The sequence below is a fragment of the Hibiscus syriacus genome, unplaced genomic scaffold (genome assembly GCF_006381635.1).
Source record: "Hibiscus syriacus cultivar Baekdansim isolate YM2019G1 unplaced genomic scaffold, ASM638163v2 tig00112399_pilon, whole genome shotgun sequence".
Classification (NCBI taxonomy): Eukaryota; Viridiplantae; Streptophyta; class Magnoliopsida; order Malvales; family Malvaceae; genus Hibiscus; species Hibiscus syriacus.
This window is the reverse complement of record NW_024063321.1, coordinates 125,874-139,285: the sequence shown is the minus strand read 5'-3', so window position 1 is coordinate 139,285 and position 13,412 is coordinate 125,874. Positions and strand designations below refer to the sequence as shown.

Below are 13,412 nucleotides of genomic sequence, written 5' to 3'. Positions count from 1 at the left end.
TGACATCTTTGGTTGGTGGCTAACTTGTACACATTGAAAAATTCTTTGGTAGGTGGCCAACTTATTTTTCATCTTTGGTCCCTAAAATATTAGGTTATTTATAAGTTTAGTCCTTAAAATTCAACTATAAATAGGCCTAAGTATTTCATTAGAAATCATCCCAAAACAAGTTCTCTCTTCCTCTTGTTTTCTTCATTCTCTCACTTTGGGAATTTTAAAGATTTCCATTTGTTGTAATATTTGTTGTTAGTGAAGTTATCATCCGGTATGGTGCCCGAGGAGTAGACGATATTCTCGTCGAACCTCGTAAATTTGGTGTGCTCTCTCCTTTATTGTTTTTATTCAGTTTTTCCATTGTGTTTCAATATTCAATAGTTTGACGGGTTTATCCGATGTGCAACCTTTGGTGGTTTTGATCTTGACATTTTAGATCAATTTTGAAACTACGTTCGTGTGGGAAATAACCTGATTTCCCCAACACCATCATTACCTGCTAATCTTGAACTGACTCATTTTGTAAGAACCGACTTTGAGTTTTAGATTTTACTTTAGCTTTATACTTGGTTTGTTGTTAAATTAGGTAAAAAATTATTATTAACTATCTTGTAGGAACTAATTCGGTTCGATTCACTACTCAAGTTGATTTTGATAGGGGTTGTGACTGTCGTTAGCTATTCGTCGAGGTGTGTCTCTGACCGGTGCTATATTATGTTGATTGATTGTTTGTCTGACTGAAAAATTGATTGAAGCATGATTGTATTGTGCTATTGTTGTATTAATTATAATTCATATAAGCATGTTGATTAGAAGTTTGATTTTGAGCATGGTGAATTTTGTGATATTGTTGTATCTATAATAATTTGGAAATGTATGTTATGTGAAATAAGTTGATATGTTGGACTAAAAATTTATGAGATGTATTCGGATTATTTGTATATGTAATTATTACATTCGGATCAGATCAGATCGAAATACGGATATATAATATTCGAGTATATGTTGTTCGGATATGTACTATTTGGATCAGATCGGATATCGGATATGTATGTCATTTGCATGTCATATTGGGACGAATTTTGATAGATGAAGTTTAGTGCATTCACTTGACGAGTTGAATGTTGTTTTTCAGATTTTGTGGCATCTGCCTTTGTGGTCGACCCCACTTATATGGTGTGATTTGATTATAGATAGTGTGGTTTTGGGGAATCCACTTTCATATGGTGTGATAGGAGTACATGTGAGTGCATAAGCATTTGCATAACATTTAAATATTTGGTTATCATTATTTGCTTCAGACTATGAATAATATTAGTTGCTTCATATTATGTCATGACTAGTGTTTTTTTACACTTTAGAGACACGCTAAGTTTAATAGCGTACAACCCTACAGTTTTTATTTAAGATACTCAAAATTAGGTGAACCGGTATTTGAATTGTTTCATCATTTATTTTCAGGAAATTATTATTTTGAGTATGAAATTTTATTCAAATTTATATTTGTAATTTTATTTTGGGATTATTAGTATTTATGTAGTTTGATACTTCGGAAATTTCAATTATTTTTTAACCGTTAGTGCATGAATTTATGAATATTTATCATTTATGTCGAGTTTTCTTCATACAATTATTTTTAATAAGATATGTGAAGTTTGAACTTGTGGAATGTTTTCAAAATTTTAAAATTAAATTTTAAGTTTGAAATCAAATAAATTTCGTAAGGGATAAATTTTATTGTAGAGTATTCGACCTAATTCTTTTAGGTCGGATTTAGGGGTTATGGTGGCAGAACACAATCATCTTCCACAAAAACCTCGTATGAGTGCAGTCACATAATAAATATAGGACAGGTTCAGGTGTTAAAATTTTAATTTGATCTAAATCATAAATACTTCTAATATACATATTATATATATATATATATATATATATATAACATTACGTACATCCTGGAAGAATTCGATCTATTTTCCCTAACAATGATTTTTTTTTCATTTGCAGAAAATTACGTAGTTTCGGCAAAGAATGTTGAACCGGTAAATCCTTACAAATTGCCAAAAGCAGTGGTTTTTCATGATGGCCGGCTTGTTAAAAGGCAAACCCCATTAATGGCACTTGTCACCATTCTTTGGATCCCGATCGGTTTCTTCCTCGCTTGCCTGCGCATTTGCTTCTGCATCCTCCTCCCAATCCCAATGCCATTAGTCTACTATGCTTTATGGGCACTGTGTAAGAGTTTACATCAAAGGCACCCCGCCCCCACCAGCTAAAAAATCAATTGGTCAAACTGGAGTCCTTTTCGCTTGCTCCCATAGAACCCTTCTTGACCATGGCTTTCTCGCCGTTGCTTTAGGCCGTCCGGTTCCTGCGGTTACTTACTGTATCTCGTGGTTTTCCAAACTCATTGCTCCCCCATTCAAAACTGTTCGTCTCAGTCGTGATCGAGCCACAGACGCTTCGATTATAAAACAACTATTACAAGAAGATGACCTAGTAATATGCCCTGAAGGAACCACATGTAAGGAGCCATTTTTACTGTGGTTTTCAGCTTTATTTGCCGAATTAACGAATGAACCTGTTCCGGTAGCTCTGGCGAATCAGATGAGCATGTTCTATGGAACAACAGCTAGAGGACGGAAAAGTATGGACATTTTTTACTTCTTTATGAACCCTAGCCCTGCTTATGAAGTAGCCAATTCTATTCAAAGAATGATCGCTAAAACCTTATGAATGTACAAATAAGTATAGAATCTTGGCTGGAAACGATGGGTTCGTGGCGGAAAAACCAATATTTTCCCCAAGTAAAGTCAAATGGTGCGTTGTCACGGCCATGGGCGAATTAGGGGTTTTAAATGAAGAGATGAGAAATAAATTAGAGATTTCAAATGATGAATTGGAGAAGAAAAAATGAAAAATGGAGGAAGCTCAAAACGACAAAAAGATCGACTATAAAAGCAACAAGATTTTGACTCGCGGGCGTAGGTTAAAACAGACCAATTACTTGACACCTGATTTTAATCCCACCTTCACTATTATCTTTTTCTTTTTTTTTACATTATCAACGGTACAATTATTTTTTATTAAGTTAAAGTAATTATAAGTATTATCTGTTTTAAATACTCTCAATAATTTTATAATGAACTCTCAATCACCCTGTTGTAGCCGTTGATGCTCGAATTTGTGACTCTCAACCGTTTGATAATGAACCCTCGATCATCCTGTTGTAGTCGCTAATGCTCGAATCCGTGACTTATGAGAATAACAACTATTTTATTAACCACTAAGGTAACTTGGTTCGTACTTTACTGTATAAGTTATATAAATAATATTGTCATTTATAATTCAAATTTAAAATTTAACTGATTTGATGGACATATTTAATTACTTTTTATTTAATAATTTTAGATAAATATAAGATAATATAAATTCAAAGATTCTTAATCATTACAAATCATGTGTTCCATCTATTATCAGGAGTGTGAACGCTCCAAGAACGTTAGAGTTTGAATTTTGAATATCAAATGATTAAAAGTTATCTTTAAATAAATATTATTTTGTATTTATCTCTAAATTAATAAAAATAAATTTTTAACTATTTGACAATAATATATATATATATATATATATATATTTAAATGATTAAATAATTTGTTTGACAAAACTTTAAAATCAATAATCGAAATAAAAATAAATAATAATAGTTTATCCAATAAAATATAAACCCTTGGATTCGAGATCAACTTTCCACTAATCCATAAAAAATAATCTTTCCATTACTAAGAATTTTTTTTAAAGAATCCAACGATTTCCATTTTCCAACGCTAGGAGGATTTATTTTTGGAAAACCTTCCTTATCCCCAAGGAACCATGGTTCCTGGCTTCACTCCGTAACCATTGAAACCGAAAACTCAAACTCCAAAAACGAAATGGCTGTTTCTTCCTCACAAATTCTCTCTCCTTTACACTTCAACTTCTACTCTAACACCAATGACACCAGCAAAAAGATCTCTTTTTTAACTGCAAATCCTCTTACCTTTAACATCTCCTCCAAATCCGCCAACACCAAAAAGGGCTCCTCCATTATCCTCTTTTCTTACAGTTAAGCAAAACCCACCTTTTTTTATCACCAATTCTATCTTTAGTTCCCTTCTTTTAACAGCAAAACTTGACTTTCATGTTGTTTTTCTTTTTGCAGAATCAGGAAGTGGATTGACAGCTGAGGACAAGTGAATTCTGCGTGAAAGATATGGTTTTGATCCCAATGAGTACTTGTCTGGGGAAAAGGTAGATTATTTTCCCCTTTTGTTCAATTGGGTTTTGAATATTTGATTATTGTTTTAGATATTTTTTTCTAATTGTTTTTTTAGAATAAAAGGAAAAAGGAAGGGAAGAAGAAAGGAAAAGTAAACGAAATAGTAGCAGAGGAGGAAGCAAAGCCCCCTAGAACCACTCATAAGTTGCTTCAGGTACCAATTTCATGCCATTATTTTTAATCATGATTTCATTTTGATTTTTCTAAAGGATGAAAACAAGGATTTTTTTATGTTATCATACTATTGCAGAAAATAAAATATCTTTCTGTGGCACTAAGGCATTAGAGAAATGGTTATATACGTTGGTTGTTTGATGCTGTTTGAGGACTTGAACATCTTATTAGAATTTAGAATCAATTTGACTGCCACCATTTGAGGAGCAGTCAAGTCTGTCTTTATGGTTCTAAAGGATTTCTTATTGAATTTGAGTGTGAAAATGGTGTCGCAGTTCAAGCTAGTTTTATAGGCTCAACATGTTTATATAAATGTTTGCTTGTCAGTTTTAGATGGACTTATTCATGGGAGTTAATTAAAGCAACCATATTGAACGTTATAGGTTCTTGGTGGAGATGCTAAAAGAAAGAAGTTGCTCTCACCTAAAGGTATGGATGTCAGACCAATGATGGAAGTTGTAAAAGGTGCCGCCTTCGATATACTGCAGGTCGTATATCTTCTTTGTAACCTCCTAATCCTAATCTTAAGTTGTTCCAAATTCCAATGCTTTTGCTTCTTTGTTCGGTATGATTGTTATAACTCAGATTCTAGGGAGATTTAGGGTTTTTTATGCTATTTTCTTTAAGAATGATTTATTCTACCATAATTTAGGCAGCTGATGGTTGTCCTGCCTCTTTACGCCTGGGTCGCTGGTTAGACCTTTACAGTGGTACAGGCTCTGTTGGTATAGAAGCTATCAGCAGGGGATGTTCTGAGGTACAATTTTTGACTTTTTACTCTTTATCTTGTCACACTGTATGCAATGATTTCTAAGCTCATAAAGCCTGAAAAAGACTTAAACAGTAATTTGACATTTTTATTATGCTAAGAATCTGTTACAATATTTTTTTTAATGAAAATATGGTTTATTTACCCAATATACTGCTTGATTGTGGTCTATAGGTGCATTTTGTTGAGATGGATCCTTGGGTTATTTCAAATGTTCTGCGACCAAACCTGGAATGTACTGGGTTTCTTGATATCTCAGTTATACATCCCGTTCGTGTTGAAACTTTCTTAGAACATGCAGACCAATTTGTAGGTGTGTCTTCTTCTTCAATTTCTTATGTTGAGTCTAGGTAATTAGAATTTTTTTTTTGCAAATCAAACTTGGTAACATAGAGGAGAGAACAAATCCAAGAATTTGATTCTGCAGATCTCTTTTCTTACTTCACTGATCTTTAAGGAACTTGTGATTAGTGAGCAATCACGAGCAAATGAATTTCAACAAGAAAAACTTATAAATTCTAATATGCCAACTTGTTTGGTGAGCATGTATGAAAAGTGTAGCTATGTTACTTGGACTTGGGTGTTAGTGATGGATACAAGTATATATCTGATATCGGTGTGTTTAATTTTTTCTATGTTTTTCAATGTATATAGAGGGTCCTTGGGGGTCATATCCCCTATGCCCTTGTTTAAATATGTATTGGACACACAGGTATATGTTTTGAAATATTTTAAAAGAAAAATTCCAATTTTATTGCAAAAGCAGACGCTGAAAGTACATATTCGTCAACTGCATATTCATGATAATTTCTAATTGTCATTGATTTTATTTCTTTTCCAACGTCAGAAATGCTTGATTGTGTATAGGTAGTAACGGACCTTTTGATTACATCAGTGTAACACCTCCATACACCCAAGTTGATTATGGAACACTAATGGCTCAAATTTCCAAGTCAGCTATTGTTGGAGAAGACACCTTTATTGTGAGTGGCTATATGTTGTTTTTTTCAAAGAATGGGTTTAGATGAACACCATTGTTTTCTCAATATATTTTTGTGGTACAGGTAGTGGAATACCCATTTAGGACGGACATGCTGGATTCCTGCGGATGCCTTGGAAAGGTATTTCCATTGCTTGTTTGTTATTTTGCGTCAATCTTCCTGAAAGAAACAAAAGTTAACGAAACTCTGTATGGGAGTGTCTGTGCAGGCTATATGAAGCTTCATATATTGAAGCGCCTTATTCATATAGACTCATGCTCTTGTCTTTCCTTTTGGATTTCTTATTCCTTCCTGATAGAGTGGAGACGTATGCTATTAATGATTTTGAAACTAGTAATACAGATTTTAGCATGGCAACATTATTGAAAGCAACATAGCAAGTCTTGTTGTATTTATTTGTTAGAATATAATGCAGATCAAGGATCGAAGATTTGGTCGGACACATTTAGCAATATATGGACCCAAATGGGCACAGAAGAAAAGAAATTCCGATAAGACTCTTCAGAATACAGCATAGAAAGTTTAACTACAAGTTTACTAGTCGAAGGTGGAGCATTTTCAATTATCACCAAATTCCGCATGCTTCAATTGTTCTGAAACCAGATGTATCGAGCGTTCAAGGTAGTTTTCTGTGAAACCAGTGCTATCATTTGTCAAATGCCGGTGAATGCATTTGGATTGTTTTGTATTGCTCTGCAGTTTTTAAAAGGGTCGTATTTTCGATCTATCGCTTCATTGGTATCGTTATGCTTCTTTTGCCGCTTGATCAGTATGAGCCCTAATCCCATGGTGTGTCGAGCTGATTTTGCATAAATTTTTTGAAAAGAACTCGTAATGTAACTTATATTATTGAAGTGCCTAGTAACGTAAACTGCAAAGAGGCTGTTTGACCCATAACCTAAAGGTCACGTGTTAGTGAGAGAAGCTCCAGCTTCTCTCTAACCTTGGTGTTTTCAAATTTCGAATTACAATAGCCCAGGCGTCTTTTGAAAAATTTTCTCTCTCCTCCGACATCCACCCATTGTCCGCTGCCACCGACAGCCGTCCGCTGCCGCCGCCGCCATACTCCGACCACCGTTTGAAGCTTTTTTCTCCTGGGAAGTTCACCGACTCAAGGTGATTCCAAATCTGGCTTTAGATTTGCGATTGAGACATTCAATTGACGCAGATCTGCTCGAAGTTCACCGTCGATTTACGCCTCTTCCCGCCGCTAGTGGTCGTCACCGCCTCACCACCGGACTCAGCTTCTTCTCGCGACCATAACTCCCTTTCCTAGTGTCGAAAATCAGTTCTATTTCCAGTGTACTGGTTCGGTGAAATCTTACCCTATCCAAGCTGTCTGTTTTTCCAGTTAATCCTCTTCCCAACTTCTCAGTTCTATCCATCTGGTTCGGTGAAATCTTACACTATCCTCCAAGCTGTCTGTTTTTCCAGTAAATCATCTTTCCCAGATCTCTCCATGGAACCTCTACGCTCGTCTAAGCACAGGCGTACTAGTGGTTTAGCTGCAACAACTGCGGCAGGTGCAGCGTCTGTGAACTCCATTAGTACTTCTCTGGACCTGACAATGCAATCAATTTTTCATTTTCCGGCAAGGAAAAACGTGAGAGGGAGAGTGAAAAGGAAAGGACAAAGCTCCGAAGACGGAACAGGCGAGCCTTCACTAGACGTATGTTGGCCGGATTGCGGCAGTTTGGTAATTTCCATCTCTCAGAGCGTTCTAATATGAACGATGTACTGGCCGCCTTGGCCCGTGAGGCAGGTTGGACAGTTGAGGCCGACGGCACTACCTTCAGGCAATCGCCTTCGCCCCAAAAGCATCAAAATTCAAGAGTATTTTCAGCGAGGTTGGGTGATAGTCCTTTATCAACCGGGCGTTTGAAAAATTGCTCTGCTAAAGCTACTTCAGACTATCACCCTTCTGTTGGTAGGATTGATGACAATGGACTGTCTTCTTCTCAAGGAGGGAAACAAAAGCTCGGAACTAATTCTGTAGTGCAGACAACACCAACTTTACCTATCGCTGATATTGTTCAGGATGGAACCAAGGAGAGCTTCATGAAAGGGTACTCTTATGAAAAGTTTTCCGAAGTAACGAGAAGGAGAAAAAATGAGTTTCAAAATTGGTCGAAGGATGGTCATCCAAGAATCGGAAATGGGATCAGAAATGGTTGTTTCACGATTTTTATCGAAAACCTTCCAGAGATGATCCATTGGAAGAGACTTGGGTTTATTTTTGGCACACATGGTCATGTTATTGATGCCTTCATTCCTAAAAAAAGAAACTCGAAAGGGGTCCGTTTTGGGTTTATTCGGTATGCAACTATTGAAGAAGCAAGGAGAGCGATCTCAAAAATGAATGGCTCTCGTATCGATGGCAGCAAAGTTGGCGTTTCTTATGCTAAATTCAAACCTCGACATTCCTATTGGAGGAAGTCCTCGTTAGGTGTTCTTCGCAAGTCCGGGATAGAAGATGATTCGAGGAGGAATCATTATAAAGTTGAAGGTGTTATAGATGAAGAAAAACTTCAGGTGTTGAGCAATTGTCTAGTGGGGAGGTGCAAGGACTTTGTCAAAATTGGTCATCTCGCTAGACAAATGCAAGCGAAGGGCCTCACTGGCTTTACCTTAATGAGAGCTGCTGGTAATGCGATTTTAATGATTTTCGAAGACAATGCTTCATTGAGAAGTGTGAAGAACAATAAATCAAATATTCTCGCAGAGTGGTTCTCCATAGTCGAAGCTTGGTCAGAGAGTTTGGTAATGGAGTGTCGTCGAGTATGGTTAGTTTGCGAGGGTGTTCCTTTTCACGCATGGAATTGGGATACTTTCAAGAACATTGTTGATAAGTGGGGTTTATTACTAGCTATCGACGAAAGTTGTCAGTCTCCATCATCTTTTGATCGGGCAAAAATTCAAGTCCTCATAAAGGCTGATGCGAGAATTGATGCGATGGTGGAATTGAAGGTTGGTGACAACTTCTTCAAGGTCATGGTGCATGAGATAGAGCCTTCATTCAAACCAAACTCTTGGGCTCCTGAAGAATACGAGTCTCATTAGATCTTGTCTCTTCAATTGTGGTTTTGTTTTTATCTATATGGTTGTAGGTATTGCTTTTAATTTGTATTATGTTCTGTTGCGTTGTTTTAATCCTACTGCTAGTGGCGTAATTAGAAGGTGATTAGATTGTGGCTTTGGATGAGGTTATATAGGGTTAAGGTGTTTGTTGTAATAGTGTACATCACCATGAGAGGATATTTCGTGGTGTCTTTTATATCGGGTATTATTATCAATAAAATTTGAGGTACTCTTTTCTTCCTTCCAATGTTCGTTAACATACTTTTAGTATGTGAACGAATACGAAGGGAGTTTTTAATGAGACCTCCAACTTCTATCAAAAAAAAAAAGTGCCTAGTAACGTGGTATATATTGCTTAGTTTAAGATAGTTGAACTTAGCAAAGATATTAGATCTCTTGTTACCAATTATGTTATTATAGCTTGTAGTGTGTTGCATATGCACTTCAATATGTTTGAGTTACAAATTATGACATTGGAAGCATGCTGTTTTGTTAAAGAACATTATTTTTGAACCTACAATCTGTTGGTCCCTGAAGCCAAATGTTCCATTCAGCAGGGGAAGAGCGATCCACTACATATCCGTAATCTTTTTTTCGTTTGAAATATTTATGTCCATCACATCTTTAAATATAGGTATGTTCCTTTAACAATCTCGTCGTTTATATGAGAAGTTATGGAAGTTGAACATATTCGTATTTGACACAACTGTATTCAAAATTCACATCAAAATCAAGAAACATGGGTCCAGTTGAAAGGTGGTTTGTTCTTCTTTCCCTTTTCCTTTTGTGTGGGTTTGGTTTGGTTTTGTTTTTATCTTTTATAAAAGGAAGATTTTTTTTTTGAAGGGGACAAAATAGTGGACAGTCAAGATGTCTAATCTGGTTAAAGCATTAGTACCATTAAACCATGTTTTGGGAAGCTAATGTTCGTTATATTAATCAAACATTTCTTTTGGGAAGCTGTCTTTTTTTTTAATTAATTAGAGTTAACACTGTGTCTCGTCTGTTTCTATATTTAATGAAGAACTCACTTTAATGATTGCCTCGGTGGGTATCCATTTGAGTGATTTTGTAAATAAAAATCCTCTGCTGGGGGCCTGCTCTATCATATAATTATAAAATTTTCGAATTTGATGTATAAAGTCTGTGTTTTGATATTAATATTTAGAGTTCTTTTAAAAGATTAAATCTTTATATTTATATCTGATTTAAATATATAATAGCATTAAAAATGAGTGTTAATCACAAATATTTTAAGAGAATTGTTTTGCAGAATATCTCATTTCTCACATGATTGAAAGAATCAATTGTCCCCCAACACAAACATGTATTATTGAAAAGAAAGCAAGCACAAGCATGCATCATGGAAACGAAATTCCCGCAAATCTCCGACAAGAGAATCGAAGTCATTTTTCGTGCCTGCTGAAAACGACGCCGTTTCCATTAATTGATGTACCTTTGACAAAAGTTACTAACTGTACTTCCAAAATGTCTACCACTTGCCAAAATTGTATTGAAGTTACATTAACTGATGAATTATGCTTTCATGTGGAATTCCCAGAAACTTTACCATTTGCCCGCTATCTGTTAATATTCTGTTCTGATAAAATGAGCTTCAACATCTCGTATGTGATTTTCTTTTGTCAAAATTGTATCTCCTGCTGTTTGATTTACAAATATCTGCAATTCATATTATCCATTGCCATCTCTAAGATTGCCACTCTGCCTAGAGAAAACAGCATTAACATTTTAGAGTTATATTTCTCAAACTGAGGTGTAACTATTTTTTTTTTGAGTCAAGTATTAGATATGAATATATGTTAGTCAAGTATTTCCTTAGAAAATCATATCCCATATTTAATATTATACCAATGATGAATTTTTCGGAAATTTTGAAGGGTTGAGAACATTGAAATGACCATCCAGCTCAGTTGGTAGAGCACAAGGTTCTTAACTTTGAGGTCGTGGGATCGAGTTCCACGGAGGGCATTTCATAATTCGGAGGTCTCTTACGGAAGCTGCTCTCAACCTGGTGTTGGGGGTAGCCTACTATCTTACCTCCCCTTACCCCATACATATGGAAAAAAGGCACAGCCATTTTATATACTCAGAGAGTAAGAAAACAACAATGTTAGTATACGCAGTTGGGTGATGATTTTTTTAATGCCTTTGGCTTTCGAATTTTCTCATTTTCATGGATGATTAATGGAGCGGAACCCTTCTTGTCTCTACTAGCTCGCCACACTTTGTGTATATATAGCAACATATATATACTTGTTTAATTAGATTCTTCTTTTGTTTCGGGAGCCCCCCATGTCTGGCTTGCTTGTTGCATGAAAATCCACGAAACCAAAGAGAGCTCCCATGGACCCATTTCGATATATAAAGCAACAATGGCAAGACAACAAACTTTTCTGTTTTAAATTTATTCCAAAAACAAAAAAAATACAGTGCTGCTTTACTCTTACATCTTTAAATATCACATATGACTTCTTAAACCGCCAAGTTTTTGAACTTCTGCTTTCCCATCCCTCCCCTAAATCGCAACATGTTTGCTATTAGTTCTCTCTTTAATGGCCTGTAAATTCTTCGTTGAAAACAGCAGAAAGAGTATGGGGAAGAGTGGTAGAGCTTTGAAGTTTTTGTTTGGAGTTGCAGTGCTTGTGGGAGTTGTCTGGTTATTGTTCGTCTGCATCGCAGGGAACCGAGCAATCGCGAGGACTAAGCCGACAACGGTTTCCTCAACTCGAGAGTTCAAACACTTGGAATTTGCTGGGAAAGGGAAGCTTAATTATCATCAGGATTTCCATTTCAATTACGTCAGCAAGAGAAGAGTCCCTAACGGACCCGATCCTATTCACAACAGGTACTTGTTCTTGCCTCGTATAACATGAACTACTTATCAACCTGGCATGCACGATCAGGCGATTGCTCCAACTATTCATTTTCTTTCTGTTTTTTTTTTCCAGCTGATTTTTGGGAAATGGGGGAGGGAAGAAGTGTAGAATGGGTTCATTTTGTATATAATAATACAGAAATGCAAATGCAAGAAAAAAGATCAAATCTGCAGTTCAAATGCATGAAAGTTGGTGATGGTGTTATTCTTTTAGAAAAGCTTCTTTAAACCAATCTTTCTCTTATTTTGATAACGAAATAAATAAAGAGAGGGGAAGTACTAACCCACTTTATATCAAAGAAAAGTTGCATTTCACAGTCCCCTTTACAATGGAATTCAAATTAGTATATATGAGAGCATAATCTGTATTATCCGGACTCGAAATACAAGTATATTTTCGATACAGTTGCACTCAATTTGAAAAATATATACATTATTTTTCTTCTTGAAATTATGTGTTTCAGGAGAGCATCAAAGTCAAGACAACCGCCAGGTCGAACCTAGGTGCCAAAGGCAATGAAACTCCTGAAGCTTTCTGCTGATGATCATCGTTGGAGAATTTTGTTTAAATATGTTCGTTTTCCCTTGAGAAGATCATAAACCATGTACTTCAAGAATTTCCCCAGACAAAAAAAAGCTACTTTCTTCTTCTGTCCACTCTGTTTCACGCTTAGAATCCATTAAAATGCTTGGCATCAAGATTTTCACCGTGCTCGACCATGTACTCAATCTGAAGTTATCGTCTTTAGATGTTTATAAGTTTCTTAAAGTTTTGTGAGTTTAAATTTTTTGAGTTCAACTCATTAAGTGATCATAAAAGAGAATATTATTTTGTTTAGAAATTTTGGATACAAACATATATGTCTGCGTGATACCTACTACGTTGTCAAAAACTTAAAAAATCCTAAATATATATTACCTTAAAAATACACGTGATATAAAAATGATGATTCCAAATTATACATGTTCCTAAATCCTACAGATCAGGTCGTGACAACTAACAAGCATCAGGTACAGGACTACAATGGAAAAAAAACATCGATTGAACATTTGGAGGTGTCCCCACTCCCCACCACCATTTTTGCTTGTGTTTTCTTGGTTCTTTTAAGACATGGAGATTCATGGATAGGGGCTTTTTTGTTTCAAAAATGGTGAAAAACCAGGCCAAGCAGAATCCAATAAAGT

At 35.7% G+C, this 13,412-nt stretch overlaps 2 protein-coding genes and 1 pseudogene across 2 annotated transcripts; all 3 read left to right on the top strand.

Moving 5' to 3' along the window:
- The first annotated feature begins 1,976 nt into the window (after positions 1-1,976).
- On the top strand, positions 1,977-2,908 carry LOC120179042 (annotated as a pseudogene).
- Positions 2,909-3,802: 894 nt separating this feature from the next.
- On the top strand, positions 3,803-7,072 carry LOC120179033 (putative rRNA methyltransferase YlbH). Its single transcript, XM_039184762.1, has 10 exons — positions 3,803-4,095; positions 4,193-4,281; positions 4,365-4,463; positions 4,867-4,971; positions 5,136-5,240; positions 5,427-5,565; positions 6,120-6,235; positions 6,317-6,373; positions 6,669-6,872; positions 6,974-7,072. The coding sequence occupies exons 4-9, from the start codon at positions 4,915-4,917 to the stop codon at positions 6,768-6,770; spliced, it is 576 nt and encodes a 191-aa protein (XP_039040693.1). The 5' UTR covers positions 3,803-4,095; positions 4,193-4,281; positions 4,365-4,463; positions 4,867-4,914; the 3' UTR covers positions 6,771-6,872; positions 6,974-7,072.
- A 4,657-nt stretch (positions 7,073-11,729) lies between these two features.
- On the top strand, positions 11,730-12,833 carry LOC120179035 (CLAVATA3/ESR (CLE)-related protein 25). Its single transcript, XM_039184764.1, has 2 exons — positions 11,730-12,197; positions 12,692-12,833. The coding sequence occupies exons 1-2, from the start codon at positions 11,905-11,907 to the stop codon at positions 12,729-12,731; spliced, it is 333 nt and encodes a 110-aa protein (XP_039040695.1). The 5' UTR covers positions 11,730-11,904; the 3' UTR covers positions 12,732-12,833.
- Positions 12,834-13,412: the final 579 nt, after the last annotated feature.